Source organism: Hakea prostrata, chromosome 8, assembly GCF_041222555.1.
Source record: "Hakea prostrata isolate BN-2017 chromosome 8, UWA_Hpros_2, whole genome shotgun sequence".
NCBI lineage: Eukaryota > Viridiplantae > Streptophyta > Magnoliopsida > Proteales > Proteaceae > Hakea > Hakea prostrata.
This window is the reverse complement of record NC_142607.1, coordinates 53,632,402-53,649,045: the sequence shown is the minus strand read 5'-3', so window position 1 is coordinate 53,649,045 and position 16,644 is coordinate 53,632,402. Positions and strand designations below refer to the sequence as shown.

Here is a 16,644-nt window from a genome sequence, read left to right as displayed (position 1 = left end):
GTGATCTTTCTTTGGATGAATTTATCAGTGTCATTCTTTCCACAAAAAGTCTTAAAATACATACAACCTAACACATGCATTAACCCACCTTACCTTGGCCTCATACAAAAAATTATACACCTGATTGATTCGATTTTCCACAAAAAATTAGTGGAAGGCAGGCTGCAAGCACTAAATCTGAACAATTGAACATGGAGGTTTCCGAAATGGCACTATTCTCTAATTAAGAGCATCCACTAATAGCCTGAAAAACAGCAATATTCCAATACCAGAGAAATTAAAACATTTTATAATTATATATATTTAAAGTCATGCCTAAACCAGTCCTATCCATATGACTCCCCCACCCACAAGTCACAACATAGAACTGGAAACCATGTCTGATTTTATAAGAGCTTGCACGATCAAAATGGGCACTAACTCACAGCGACGAAAAATGAGCAACAGCAATTATCATAGAAACGAATAGTTTTCAAATGGTCCAATTACACAAGAAGTAGATTGTGCATTTCAGTAATCAAAGAATACCAACTATTAACAAAAGATTAAAGCAATGGGAACCCTATTTGGTTACTTGAGCAATCATATTACTTATCGAGCTGGCCTGTTCTTTGGCTGTCTCCACTAAAGAATCCTGCAATCAAAAAAGGGGATCTTAACAACCATGCAAATCTTGTAAATGGTGGAGAGTCTCAACTGATCATATGTACCTGTGCAGCTATAAGACGAGCAACAGTCTTCTTGCTGGATTCCTGAAGTTCACCAGCAATTAAAATCTCATCCAGTACGAAGTAGGCCTGTCGAGTTTGCATTCAAAAATTAGGAAAAAGGATAGCTATTGCAGCATACAGGTTATCCAGCTACGCATTATCCAACTGTAACTGTGATTTCGTTTCTCTTTCTTTTATTCTATTTCTTTTGGGGAAATGGTGTCAGGAGGCCAATTATCGACATGTTTGCTGTATTTGTCGTCAGCAGGTCAAAGCTTGGTGGTTGAAAAAATTCAACAGGTGATGCAAAAGATGAGAGCAGAGATGCATCTAGATTCTAACATACAGGTCAAAATATCATACACATCAACCAAGAAAGACAAGCTGTTTTACACAATAAAAGGAGGAACATACCTTATGGAAATTGAAGATCAAGTCCAATTCGCAGACCTAACAAGGGTACAAATTTTTTTTTTGGGTGGGATGGGGGGGGGGGAGAGAGAGAGGAAGTAAATCAATAACCCACATGCATTGTAACCATTTTTTTTTTGGGGGGGGGGGTTAGGGGGAATGCAACTTTAAAGTAGCAGTCAAATTATCCTTCGTGAATAAGTTCACTTACATTGCCAAAATAACGGTCCAGTACTTCAACAAAGTGGTGAATTATTTCAAGTACCTCCAGTTCATTATCAGCCTGGTCAATACACATGCAGAAATAGAGGCTGGCATATCTGTTATGATGTTTGCCAGAAATCAATTATTTGTCCTTAAGAACGAAAATTTGATCCCTTCCAAAAGGAATTCCTTGAATAATGGCAGGAAACAATCAAAATCAATAACATCCTGGTGGTGATCATGTTCTACCTTTTATATACAACTTTGTATCCTCTCCACTCAACAAGGTTACAGAGCTTAGGCCCTCGTGAAAGAATCTCTCCACTTAGCTCTCGAAGCACCTTTTGATAGAGATGAAAACATTTGGAAATGTTAGAAACGCAAAATACTGTAAATATACTTAAACATCGACTGTTTTCTACTGAAACTATTAGGATGAATAGCTTCACAAATGGAGCTAAGAAGGAAGAAGCCAATTTGTTGCAAATATTTATATTCCACCAGATCCCAAAATTGACTCCATCTTAAACACTTCTATGGAATGTAAATTCTCTCTTTCTCAAATGTTACTGTTGAAGCCATCAACTACAAGAAGCAAAGCATTTAAATACTGCTAAATAGAGAAACATGTAACATTCAACCATCTCCAATCAGTGATCAATGACAACCACTTGAAAACCAAAACCAATACAAGAGTCAATTTCAATTGCAAAAGGCACAATAGTCAGTCCTATTGATAGTTGGCCAGTTAATAACTTCCATCAGCTTGCATCAAACAAAGTAAGATGCCCTTAAAGAAATAACCAGTAGATTAAATAGCTCTTCCACTCCTAGGGGATATAATTATTCAGCCAGAAAAAGAAGATGATCAAAAGATGATAATAAATAAAGAGTTGATTGCATGGTGGTGTAAAAGGTTGCAAAGACAATAGATGATAATTCACAATCAATGTCTAATGTAAGAGATGTCATCTGTTATATCTGGACTGTATGAAGGACAACTGGAAATCATTTCATTGTTGCTCACTTCTGAAAACCAAAAAGAACACTGTACACGAAAATATTAATGGAGAAGAAATATCATTAAATGTGAAATAAATAAAAGATGATAAATAAAGATTTGATTGCATGGTGGCGTAAAATGTTGCAACGACAATTGATGACAATTCACATCAACATCTAATGTAAGAGATGTCATCTGTTATATCTGGATTGTACGAAGGACAACTGAAGATCATTTCATTATTGCTCACTTAAGAAAACCAAAAGAACACTGGCACATGAAAATATTAATGGAAATGAAATAAAGATGATCAAAAGATGACGATAAATAAATATTTGATTGCATGGCAGTATAAAAGGTTGCAAAGACAATAGATGATAATTCACAATCATGTAAATGTAAGAGATGTCATCTGTTATATCCGAATTGTACAAAGGACAACTGAAAATCATTTCATTATTGCTCACTTAAGAAAACCAAAAAGAACACTTGCACATGAAAATGTTAATGGAGAAGAAATATTATTAAATACATTGACAGCTTCGGAAGTATCAAAATTGACAACGTTATAATTCTTCTAACCCCCCCCCCCCCCAAAAAAAAAAAAAAAAGAAGAAAAGAAAAAAAGAATGCAACATTATAATTCCTTTTGGTTCTTCATTTCTACAGAAGATTGGCCGAACTCATATGCACCAATACATGAAAGTTGGCATTCATCATTCAGACAAAAGAGATGAAATTATTAAATATGGTTACTAGCAGCAATTCCTTATCCTTGCACTAGCTACCATCACCAGATCATGCCTTCTGCCATGTGGCAAATTAAGCAAGGTAAAGATGGTTTGCACAAAAAAAGGCCTGATGATGCCATTGTATTAGATATGAAAATAATGGATCATATCTGATATAAGAGGGTTAAAACAGAGGGACAAAAGGGCAACCACAGATGATGGAGAAGATGAAAGGTCAAAAGAAGTTACAACTTTAACAGATAGAAGATATGTGTTTGGGGGTTGGGGGGAGGATAGGAGAAAAACTCCAGGTATGATGGGGTTTCTCATACAACAGTTATCGAAAAAATCCTAACGAATAACTTATATATATATATACATCATTAGACATGGCATTTAAAGAAAAAAATGAATTTTGGACTTCAACAAGAAACATCAATGACTAGCACACTGTTCTAAACTAAATACTTATTTAACTAAAAAAAATAAAATCCAACAACTATGCATAGGAACTGGAAAAGGCAACTGCTAAAAATAAATACTGAATTAGAATCACAGAAAGACACATTAAAGCTCTTGTAGCTTCTTGCAGTCTGTGGTTTTGGGTTCTGCTGTGGACTAAAACAGCATGAGGGATCATCTTCAGGCTTGACACCACATCGCCTGATGTGATGGTGAGTTGATCAAAGGACCCAACACCAATTTTCCCTGTCAACTTTCAGCCTAAAAAGAGGCACTGGAAGTGGAAACATGAACTCAAAAAGAGGCATTGGTAGTGGAAACACGAACCCAAGGCTCCACAAAAGTTAATTCTAATGGAATTTAGCAAATTTATGGTTCTTGGTCACTTAGGGTGCGTTTGTAACTCTCTCAGGAAACATTTTTTCTGTTTTCATGTGCTTTGGATACAAAAAACAACTAAATTGTGTTTGATAAACCGGTTCATTTTTTTGGGCTTGAGAAATGAACCGGATGTAAATCACACTCAAGAAACAATTTTTGCAAAACACCCCGGAGTTGTTTTCCAGTTTCATAAACAACTTAAACTAAAAATGCGCTCGATAGAAACCTCAACCACCCTGTGTTTTCTCGCATTACAAGAGGTACTCGAATGGCTCTGCAACTCCAATGGCAGCTGAGTTCGTCTCTATTCCTCCATAAGGTAGCTTCTCAGCCTCTCTTCACTCGTCTTCTCTCTCACTACCTCTTTTTGAGATCGGACTCTGTTCGTATTGTGTTTGATCAATTTTTTCCGATGTGGCTCTGCTTCTCTTGTTGTTGTTGTGTTTCCAGTTTTTTTTTTGGCCTTTTAGATGATTGTTTGGGAATGGTTAAGAAGAATGAGCAATCCCCAAACCCCCCCCCCCCCCTTTTTTTTTTTTTTTGTTTCAATGCTTTGTGCTTCTTCTGCCTTACCATTGATGTATCAGATTTGTAGTGAAATTGCAACCTTATCAGCTAAAGTATGTTTCAATCTTCTAATAGGATTATGTTTCCCTACCTAGTTCTACATTTTAGCTTGTAATCAACTCTTACGTAGAGTGAAGAGAACTCAAAAAAATTAGAGGCATACAACCAAGTTCAGAAATCTGCCTATACTGTTTTAGTAAGCATTGTCATAAGAAAAATAATAATAACTTTTTATATAATTGCCATATTCTATGTTGGATCATCCAAAAGAATTTCAAATAAATGTGAGAGGCAGTAACCTGGTACAAGTCTCATCTTCATGGGTCTTGTATTTGAGTTTGCCAGGGGATCTCAAAGGTTGAAAGGGACTTGTATCTAAATAAAAGTTCATCCAAAACAAATTTCTAAGAACAATTTATCAAACATGTTTTTGTTTTGAAAATATTTAAAAAACATTCTTTAAACATGTTATCAAATGCTTAAAATTGATCAAAAAACGTTCTTTATGCACGGAAACACCAAAAAATGCTTTTTGCGAAAAACAAAGCTTTTAGTATAGAAAAGTTGTCAAACTCACCCTTAAAAATCCAATTCTAAGGCATCTCGCCTACTTGTCCCAGGTTGAAACTTAACCCATCAGAAGGATATCAGGTTTAATTATCACATGGACCCACGCCCACCCATGGTTAATGATGGGATGACCATCACAAATATAAACATCATGACCAGTCACTGTCCATGCAAGAACCTTAATTTTATGACTACAACAAATAACCTCCTATAACTAGTATAATTCCCAGTCCTTGACATATCATACTTAAAAGCCTGTGGACCAAAATATGTGGTAATATCTACGAAACTCACAAAATTGAGAAATCTGAGAATTTTGTGTGTAATTGCCTGATTGGTAGTAACCTATCTTGGAAACTTGATGTTCTACAATTCAGATCAGTAGCTCTCCAATATGTTGTATGTTTTTGTACAGGATGCACCATTACATTTGTATTCATGTATATCTTTTGTTTATCAATCATACATAATTTTGGCATGGCCAATCGAAAAACATGCCAAAAAATACAAAAGGCATCAACCTTATATAACGTTGGTTTTCAAGTAAGATGCAAGAACACGAGGATGAGTCAGTTAAATACACCATTGGATTGTAATGCAAGGACTAAGGAAATGTTACCTTTGATCTTTCCTTTTGGGAATACGGAGAATACCATTTTGTCAACCTCACTTTTCCTTGTCGACTGATAAGAAGCACAAAGTGAATCTGGAACAAACAAAAGAGAAAATATATAACAATATTAAAGCAGCAACGGCAGGAATAGTTGGTCCCCAGACCGCATGAAATTGAAAAAACAAAATTAGGGGCTTAACTGTGTTGAACTTGTATTTCACATTGATTTAAGGGGAGTTTCTCAATCAGAAGAAGACATGACAACACACTACTTAATTTGTTATCAGCATATTCACAAATTCATCAAAGACTGTTAATTCAGAATCATGGGATGGTACATGTCACTCATGTCTGAGAAATACAGATGCATTTATGTAAGAACAATCTTTTGAGTCAACCTAGAGGTATGCAGTTTGACTGGTTCAAGATGAAGGTCTCTAAGCATAGAAAAAGAAGATGTGAATATGAACTAATACAAGAAGCAGACCTGCTGTTTGAATGGCATTCTAATCAAGAAACTAGAACAACGTGGCCTTCAGGGAACTCCTAAAAGGTGAAGGTCTTGGATTTTGAAACAAGTTTGATGCAACTAGACTTATTTCCAAGCAAGAAGTCTCTTTTCAAGGAATTCTGATTCGAAAATTTTCAAAATTTCACATGCAAGCTTCAAAACAGGAGAAAGAGGTTTGCAACATAATGTAGAACTTCCATAGTTATTCTTCATCAAGGAAGCTTCAATTCCACTTTCTAATTTCTGTGATCTCTAGAGCATCTCCACTATCCATAACAGTTCAGATTTAACTAGATTCATCTCTTGAAAAGTTCAGGTGCCGTCCAACAGTTGGCATACCATGTCACTAGTAATTAAGTTGTCCTTTTTAAGCTGGCCATGGCACCCACAGAAAGATTGATCTCAATCAATCTTAAAACCAGGGAGAGACCCATCAAGGTAAGATTCCTTCTAGACAACTTAATGAAATCTCAAAATCCAGATTATGGATCACAAGTGCACAAACAGCCCTAATATTCAAATCCATGATCATAACTGACAAAAATGAGGCTGTTGCATTGTTAAGGAAAGAAAACAGATTGACAGAAAGGGAGGGAAAAAGAGACGAGACAACAATGCTTCCGCAAAAGAAGAGAAGAAAACAAAATCCAGTTGAGATACTGATCCCTTATGCATTGCTCAATACTGCTAAAACTCATATTCTTTACCCTAATTATCTTTAATTGAGAGTACTACATATATAAACACCTTCTAAAGTTCGCAATTTGACTGTATAAAGAGGGACCGCTAGTCATCTTTACACACAATAAAGTAAATAAGCATAAAGCAGAACTCTATATAGATTTTAGTATTCTTCTAACTCAAACTCTCAACTCAACTACTATCCCCATATAGTGCATTATCTCCAATTTATGGGGATACAAATTAGACCCATTACAACTCAACATAATGAGTATGATATAATAAATACATAAAAGTCAATTTCAGCCCAGTGGACTGCCATCGGCACCTTCGAAGCTTGTAAAAAGGCCTCCGTATAGGGTTGACGTCTAATACAACTGCATCAGAAGCCTTACCTATTTCCAATTCTTGCATCGTTTCTACAGCTCAGAAAACAAAAGCATGTCCATCAATACCTTCCCCCCTACAATCTTCCCATAATACCCCTTCCCCAAAAAATTGAAAGAAAAGAATGATTCAAGGCTGACGAGTTTAATGGCTTGGATTTCCACCAAGATGTAGTACAAGGTATTAGGGAAGCTTCCCAACGTCACAAGTTTACATCCCCACAAAGATCAATCTCCTCCCAAGCTTCAAAAATAGAAAACTAGTCGTTCTTTATAAATCTAGAATTTAAATTCCTCAACTTGTCCAATCAATAGCAAGTTCTCTTCAGAATCTACCAATGCAAAAGGTCACCTAACTTTAGACAACTTCAGTTGAATTCAATGGTACAAAATTTTGAAAGGAAGAAGTAAGACGACTCAGTGTCATCACAGAAAATGTCCCTTTTTAGTATTTATGGTGTTCTTGATTGTCTTTTTGAAGGGCAATTCTGATATATTGGGAGACTGCTTCTGGTTTGATTTTCATTCTTCAATAAACCAGTGTCTGGCATGGACGTCAAAGCGTAAGATATAAGATGTGAAGCACCAAACAGGCAGGAAGATAGATCAATTGGCTTATGCATACAACGGTGCATCCAAAATCTGGTGCATTAGTAGAATCCACAGAGCAGATCAGTGAGGGAATCAACACAATCTAAACCGACCTTCAAGAAGCATAATTCATCATCGAGGGATAAAAAGCAACACCAAATGGTATGGCACTAACCGTTTCTGATTACACTATGGCTCATAACTGCGATGTTTACAGAGTGAAATCGGTGGACAATCAAACCATAGATTTGCAGATACAGAAAACTAAGGAAGTAAATATAGAGAATTATTTGAAGGGTGAGGAATAACCATTTTGGCGTTCCAATCGCTAACAATTACACCTTTTCTCAGAGGTTCAAGGAAGCTGAGATAACGAATAACCAGATCCGAAAGATGTGACGCCGAAGAAAAGACTAAAGTCGCGGCGAGAAATAGAGAGTAACCAGGTTAGCTGACCCTTGTCGCTGGAGCAGAACAACCATCGGCGAGGACGGAGATGTGAACCATCTCATTTCTCCCTTTGCAGTCAATTAAGGAGAGACAATGCTGCGCTGCAATTTTGCTGCGAACGGCTAGGATTAAGCCACGGCATATTGTTTGATAGCCGTTGGTTTTAAACATGTGAGCTTTGGTATGTTTTAAGTGAATTAACCAGTAGGTAAACCAGTTCGGTTCAATCCGTCTCAAACCAAACCGGCTCAAAAGATCGAAGCATTTTGAAATGCCAAAGCGAGGGAAACTTTCTTCTTCTTCCTTCTCTGAAAAGCATAACTTGAAGGAGAGAGAGTCTGCCAACGAGAGAAAGAGAAAGCAAGCCTGAGCTCCAATCCTGGTTTCTCCGACGACGACAAGTTAGGGTTCCGAAAATCTGAAGCGTGAACTCTGTTCACTGCGTCTTCTGCATCCCAAGTCTGCGAACGAGAGAAAGAGAAAGCAAGTCTAAGCTCTTTACATGTGGCTTCCTCGTCGACGATGGTCTTTTATCTCATTGAAGTTTAGGGGAAAAAAATATATATTTTAAGCTTGTGGCTTCCTGCATTTCGCTTTCTTGGTAAGCTGTAAAACCTTCAATGTGGCTACTGTTTTCTTGTTCAGTATTGTGGTTTATTTTTTTTGGGGGTTGTTGTTGTTGAATTGGTAGTCAAATCAAATCTATCTCTGATGGCTCATCTATTATTACATTAATTCCATGCTAACCTGCATTTCGCTTCCTTGGTAAGCTGTAAAACCTTCAATGTGGCTATTGTTTTCTTGTTCAGTATTTGTGGTTTTTTTTTTTTTGGGGGGGGGGGTTGTTGTTGTTGAATTGGTAGTCAAATCAAATCTATCTCTGATGGTTCATCCATTATTACATTAATTCCATGCTAATTAAACGAGCTTATTCAAATGCCTTGATTATAGCAGCCTTGATTATACGACTTTGACCTCGTTTGGTTCATCCAAGATTTGGCTGGGTAGTTTTTGTTTAAGTTGTAGCCTTGGAGGTACAGGTGGTAACTGAAAGGTTGATGCAATTTACTATCTTTTAAAAGTCATCTATGACTCTCAGGATCCTTTCTTCGAATTAAAAACAATTTCTTCCAATTTTTTGGGGAACTATTTTGGTCTTTATGCTTGTTAGCACATGGGATAATGCTGAGATATTATCTCTAATAATGCTTGCTCTGTATCAATAAGATAATGTTTGAAGCTTAAAAAAAGGGGGTCGAAATTTTTTGTGTCCAGGTAGAAGTGTATGATAAACATTTGGTTGTCAGCCTAAACTCTTGCATGTTCACGTTTGGTTGCCCCCCCTCTTTTCAATTTGCTTGCTTTATGCCCTTAAACATAGAGATTGTTGGGTCTAATATGATCAGTTGTCAGTGTTAAGAATTAAGCTTTGAAATTAGAGATGTCATTTAACTCAGAAAAAAAGAAAATGTGACACATCCCATTAAGTTTTTATTCTTTAGCGTCTTATTTGTTTGAAGAAGAACATTTCCCAGTGTGAATTCATAGATCCTATTACCTTGTCCGCTAGGGTTGATGCTACAAACTTACCATATCCTTTTATGTGATGCATTTGTTTTTTGACAAACCCTAGTGAATAAATTTTTAGGTGATTTTCTCTTCCTGTGTCATGGTTTTTCTCTCATCTTGTGAAGCTTTACAAATAGGATTACCCAAAAAAAAAGTGAAAATGCCAATTTAGAGTAACTACCAAGAGGTAATCCACAATATTTGATGGGTGAATTCACAATTCTACATCCAAATATCAAAGTGAAAATATAAATCTTAGAATCACCCACATGAATCACCATAAAAAAATCTCTTATCCAGATTGAATTCTTAGCTAAGAAATATATGAAACATACTTGTCAAGGTGCTAAGGGAACCAAGGGTTGGAGAAGGTAAAATGCCAAGCCAAACCAAGTAGGCAAGAAAGGTACCTGCCTAGACGACCAAGGTGAATTCAGAACTCCAGGAGATAATCTTCATCCTTTCTCTCTACTTTTGTTTATTCTGTTGCAATTATTGGTTCATCCAAAGAGTTTATGTCAAACAGAAACAGAGCATTGGTGGGTTTAATGGTTTGATCAATCCCAGAGTGTTGGTTTGATACATTTGCTAACTTGGATGAGTGTTCCTGCAAGCCTGTTCAATATATATATATATTTTTTATTTTTTCTTTCAAATTGGTTCTTCACTTGTCTTTTTGAACGGACCTCTAAATTACAGGAAAGACCATTAATATATACTTAGGTATCTTTTAGCAATAGTTGTAACGGGTTCCCTGTCATGCATTGGAGTTCTTTATTTATTTGATCTCCATGGTTGCTATTGATATCATTATTATGGCTGCCCTTGATTATATGATTTGTCGTTATTTTGTAATTCTTGTTTATTGATATCATATGATGGATGATTATCATTATGGTCTTCTGCATTATTTGTCCACATTTGCTTCTAAATCTGAGGAGGAGACTGGAGCTATCATCTGATATCTGAAGATTGTCATTGCCATATGTTCGCTTAACCCCCCCCCCCCCAAAAAAAAAAAGTCATTGTCTGCTCTAGTCATCAGTTGAAGAGTATTACTAGTTGCTTGTTTGTTCCATCTGCTGGTGCATTGAGTCTGCGATGATGCAGAGAACTGGTGCGGTTAAGTTGATGCTGCTACTAGAATGGAGTTCAGTACATACTCAATGCCATGCAACTGGTATATAGTCATAGACTCCATCTTAAAGGGAGTGTTTAAAGGTTACTCATGGTAGGGGCGGTGTCCTTCTGTGTTTCATTATTAAAGTTGTCTTTTTCAAGTACTTTAAGCCTTTTAGTTATTGTTAGTTACTTTTACAAGCATGTAGTAAACATGCATTGGACATAACAGGAAAAAACTAAAAATTTTAGGAGTCTGCTTCCTAAAAATTTGTTCTCTACTTCCTCATAGTAGGTCAGGTTTCTCTCCAAGTGCTTTGTAGTTTATTATTGTCATTTATATGATTCAATTGTTATGTTCTATAGTAATTCCTGTGTTGGGAATATGTTGTTAGATACTAGCCAAAGCACATCAGGTGAGGCTGATATTTTGGAATTTAGTACCATGTCATATTCCATCGAGTTTTTATTTTATTTATTTATTATTTATTATTTTCATTGTGTTGTTTGTGTGTGCTATTTGTTGATGGAAGAATGAAATTTTATTAGATACACCAAACTATAATAAAATGTTTTAATTTTGGACATGCTTCCTCACATTTTATTGTGTTTATGGCTACATCTCAGTGGTTGGTTGGCTACTTTCTTGTGATGGCTAGTTGTCCTAAGTCTCGAATTGATATGAGATTTAAGTTAGAAGAAAAAACCTATAATTTTTATAACAAATATGGGCATAATGTTGGGTTTGGTATAAGAAGAGCCTATTGCCACAAGAGCACCAAAGATCCAAATGTCATCGTGCAAAGGACTTATGTTTGTAGTAAACAAGGAAAGTGGAAGGAATCGGATAAAGTGAGAACATTACATCGTGCAAAGAGTATAACTAGTTGTGGTGCAAAAATGAGCATATCGTTACAGGCTGATGGACAGTATGAATGTATAGACTTTGAAAAACACAACCATCATCTTCACACATCAACTACCATACATTTAATGCGGTCTTGGCATGCAATACCTAGTAGCCAAGCTATTGAGATAGATTTAGCTGAGAGAACTAGAATGGGGACCAAATTAACATTTGATTAATTGGGTTTCCAAGCAGGAAGGAATTGAAAACCTTGGCTTCACCAAGAAAGATCTACAGAATTATCTCAATACCAAACGGCAATGTGATTTAGCTTTTGATGATGCTGGGAGTTTGATACTCTATTTAGAGAAACAACGGGAGTTAAACTCTGCTTTTGTGTACTCTTTACAGATGAACAATGAAGAAAAGATAACAAATATATTTTGGGCTGATCATAGGTTGCAGTGTGATTATGAACTGTTCGGTGATGTGGTAGTTTTTTACACTACTTTTTGCACAAATAAAGAATATAGGCCCTTGGGTGTATTTGTAAGGTTCAACCATCATAGGACTACAATTATTTTTAGTGTTGCTTTGCTTTATGATGAGACTGCCGAATCATTCAAATGACTATTTGAGACTTTCTTTAGAACTAATGGTCAGAAGAAACCGAAGACCTTGCTTACTGATTAAGATGTTGCAACGGCAAGGGCAATAATAGAGGTTTCACTTAGTGATGTGGAGAAAATATGATCGAACCTGGTTCATGCTTGGTTTGACCTTCGACTCCGGTCGAGGTGAAGAGAGTCGACTCGCCGGAGAGCGAGCCGGGTCCAGGAGATAGCTTACTGAGGAAGAAAACTAACTCAGCCACAAGCATGCCCTAATCCAACTTATGGATTAGGTTAATTACCCTAATGATGGCAGACACAACTTGGCGGCTGTCACTTATCACTATTGAAGGGATAATCATCGGATAACCGTAAGGTTATCTTAGGAGTCCTCTACTAGTCCAAACTAGTAGAAGTCTATCGCTCAACGGATCTAACTGTTAGAATCCAACGACTATCCGAAGAAGGCTCAAATACATCCAACGAAGAAGATTCGAAGGTACACTCTATAAACATCACTTACCTACAAGGTAAGGGAGATCCAGATCCATGCACACACATTTGGACGTAAACACTCAGATGCTTATGATCTAAATCGTTTTCCAGTTATTCATTCCTTAGCTCTGTGCTTCTAGTAGAGCCGTTTGTGATTAAGTTCATCGACTGACTTAGCCTTCAGAGGTGGACTCCCGACCCCAGCGGTCGGGCCACATCTGACGCTTTCGTTTTGCGAGTCATTCTAAGGAGATCTAAGGGCTGAGCAGGTTTTGGACGCATCATTTGGCGCCGTCTGTGGGAAAGATTCAGAAAGCTATGGTGACTAGATCAGCAGCAGCCGCTGTACAACGCGATACTGGTGTCCAAATCCTTGGAGTAAATAATCCAGATATTCCTCAGGGAAGTTTACCACCTCTCGAAGTAGATGGCGGTCAGGGGGGACACAATCCTCCAAAGACACTCCAAAATCAATTGGATCAATTGAAAGTCCAACTTTTTGACGTAAGTCAAGCTGTCACACCCCGCCCGCCAGGCCCGGTTACCCGCTTGACGACCCGTGGGTGCGAACCGTCACAGGATCCATGGTTTTAGTCTATCAATAATAATAAATACAAATACCTGTAATCAAGAGCAAGAATAGCGCAATAATTAATAAAAAGGTTACAGGAGTCCAAATACTCCAATAAATATCCAAGAAATAATCAAAGGAAAGAATCAAGAATCAAATGTAATATCGAGTTCAGCGGAGCAAAAGAATAACTAAATAATCTTCATCTTCGGAGGCTTCATGCTCTGCAAGTCCATGTATCACCTGTCGTGCCACATCGCTTAAGCGAGAGGCTCTTTCATACGAATCATCTCCAACTTCCGACGTTGTGCAACCATCTCGTACAGTTTATATAATACATACAATGAAAGGAATGAGTTCCAACGAACTCGATGGAACAAGCAATTCTCATATATATGTCAATACAATCCACGAATGCACATATGAAATGATATGGATGATATGCAGAAATATGAATGCTACTAAGATCTAACTATGCAAGTCTCTAATGGTGACATGCTTTAAGATATACACCAGCCCTCCTTTGGGTAAGTCTCATCACTCGATCCGGCAAGGACCGGTTACCTCTGTAGGATCCCGGGCAAAGGGGTAAGTCCACACCGGCTCTCAAAACCGTGGTTGGGGGTTAAGTCAACACTCTCTCACCACGACCATTGGCAATGAGTACTTGGCGCATGTCGGGGTTTCTAATCCAATGCAAGGTCATAATGGTAACATACTATATGAAGTCCGGATACTTCCCCTATGGCACCAACCAACTCGGTTCAAGTATCCTTCGCAACCTAGGAGTGTGAATCCTCACGGACTGCTACCTCTGTTGGACTCCACTCCTTAACCCTATGGTCATCCACATATTATTGGGGCGGATGCTCTCATGACTCCTCGTGACACCCGGTCCGCTCCTTGACGTCCATGAGCCCAACCCTAACATATGCAACCCTACCATTACATGACCAATAGTGGACCACCGAGTCTCCGCACGGACTGGTTACCGCTGTTGGATGAAACATAGTCACGTCACCATTGTCACGGGTCACCCGGCTTCATTCCCCGCCGAAAGGGTAATAGCATGTGGGGTACCTAGCCATGCAATTCTAGACTCCCTAAGTATGTCATCAAGTAATCATGATAGTGTTGGAGACATTAGCAGGCATGTGTCCCATTCCACACCTTCGATATCCCAAGCCAAGATATCCCAATGGAATACCCCTTCCATCACAATCACACTACAACACTCTTTATCATACCATGAACACGTTGTGCAATATCATAAAAGATGAAGTACATCAAGGAATACCACAAACAACAAGTGTACAATAAGATTCACATGCTTTATACAATTACAGCAAGTTACATGATCAAAGAATAGTAAATAGAACAACAGAATCATCATGTATATGTAATTGCATATAAATAAGAATGCATGTCCTTACCTGTAATTTAGTAGAAGTCCTCTAACTTGCAATCCAAAAATTATTATAAGACTTTTATTTGAAACAGAGAACACCTAGGCATAGGGTTACAAGAATGTATAAGAGTCAAGAGTCAAAACAATTCAAAAATCAAACCTACACAGTTACTGGAAACTAGCCGGTTGCTTGTGGCGGTTGCTTAAGTTAAGCGACCTCCACAGCGACCGCCTGCTTCATAGCAGTTTCCAACTCCGAAAATCAGACTTTTTATCATCCGATTTCAATCCGTTTTGGGATGATCTTAGTCCGAATTTCAAGCTTAAAAGGTCTAGAACAAGGGGGTAACAAGAAACCCTAAAATTAACAAAGATTTATTACCCAAATCATTCCCCTTGATGGGATCCATCCATTAAACAAATGCGGGGATTCGTTTCTGGACAGGATCTCATCAAGAACATTGAAAAGGGAGATACAACAAATCAATTGGGTAACCACTAATAAAAATGGGGATGGGTTCAAATCAATTAAAGGTTAAAAGAAGAGAATTGCAGATGGAGATTCATTACCTTAATAAGAATCACCAATAATAGAAGAGAAAAGGTTTCATATCATTAACAAAGACTTCAGACCTGAATCCCGCACGTTTCCACAACCGCCTAATCGCCCAAAATAGCAATCCCGAACATAATAATGCGTTAATAGGGCGAGGGATGCTATTTATAACGAACGGGGGCAAAATAGGGCATTTTCCCACAAGCGAACCGGCGGTCGCTTAAGGCGTCGCTTGGTTTAATCAACCGCCACTAGTAACCGCCCCCAAGTATATTGCTATACAAGGGTGCTTTGCTCATGGGGTTGAAGACCAAGTACAACCAAACCCAAATGAAGACATGGGGGAGATCATAGTCCGAAAAATCAATCATAATAGGTTTGTAACAAAGAGGTTAGGGTTTCATCATAACATATGGCTCATGAAAAGGTTATGATCACGGAAAGAGAGGGAATGATTGTTATCAAGAAAATAACAAGAAATCATAGGAAATCTAGTTTATGTTAACGAAACATTACCCATGAGGTTTCCCCACATGGAAGGTTACAAGAGGTTTCCGAAAAGATCATTCAAGGGTTAGGGTTTCAGGAATTTATTTGGCTAGGGTTAAGATCATGATGATGATCATAGATCTCAAAGAATAGAATGAGATCATGGAATAGATGGTTGCAAGAATGCATCATCTTCTTCCTGATCTCAAACAAGAACAAGAACGAAGAAAGAATAATTAGAAATCCTAATTAGGTTAAACATGGATCATGAAGAAAATATAGTGATCAAGTTTAGGTTAACACAAATATCATCCAAGGGAAAGAGAAACAACGAATCAAGATTCACCCATGGGAAAGAGAAACAAAGAATGCACAATCTGAAAAAGTGTTGGGAAGTTTCCAACAAATAAAAGAACAATAGGGTTTCATATATGGTTACCTCTCATAAAAACAACCCAAGATAGATAAAGGAAAATCTCATTAGTATTTCAAAATAAAGAATGGAATTAGAAAGGGTCTACTAATGAGAGAAAATAAGGTTCTCAATTAAAGTGAAGGGAAACAAATTCAAATCATACAATTAGGGATTTACTAACAAGAATCCGTGTATCCCACGAAAAGACTAAGGAGAATAAAGATTCACCTTTAGGGCAAGGAATTTACAATCAAGAAAGGTTTTGGGGAGGGTCCAATGAATTAATAGAAAAA

General features: G+C 37.4%; 1 protein-coding gene and 1 long non-coding RNA gene across 3 annotated transcripts in view; one reads left to right on the top strand and one right to left on the bottom strand.

Moving 5' to 3' along the window:
- Positions 1–175: 175 nt before the first annotated feature.
- On the bottom strand, positions 176–8,335 carry LOC149008625 (AP-1 complex subunit sigma-1-like). Its single transcript, XM_089165460.1, has 7 exons — positions 8,131–8,335; positions 5,659–5,745; positions 1,575–1,666; positions 1,333–1,441; positions 1,125–1,160; positions 711–797; positions 176–634 (listed from the first exon to the last, which is right to left on the bottom strand). The coding sequence occupies exons 1-7, from the start codon at positions 8,131–8,133 to the stop codon at positions 563–565; spliced, it is 486 nt and encodes a 161-aa protein (XP_089021586.1). The 5' UTR covers positions 8,134–8,335; the 3' UTR covers positions 176–562.
- A 262-nt stretch (positions 8,336–8,597) lies between these two features.
- Positions 8,598–16,644, top strand: part of LOC149008624 (uncharacterized) — a 46,891-nt gene continuing 38,844 nt past the window's right edge. For both annotated transcript variants that reach the window (XR_016175331.1, XR_016175330.1), the window contains exon 1: positions 8,598–8,872. This is a non-coding gene — a long non-coding RNA (uncharacterized LOC149008624). The remainder of the gene's footprint in view (positions 8,873–16,644) is intronic.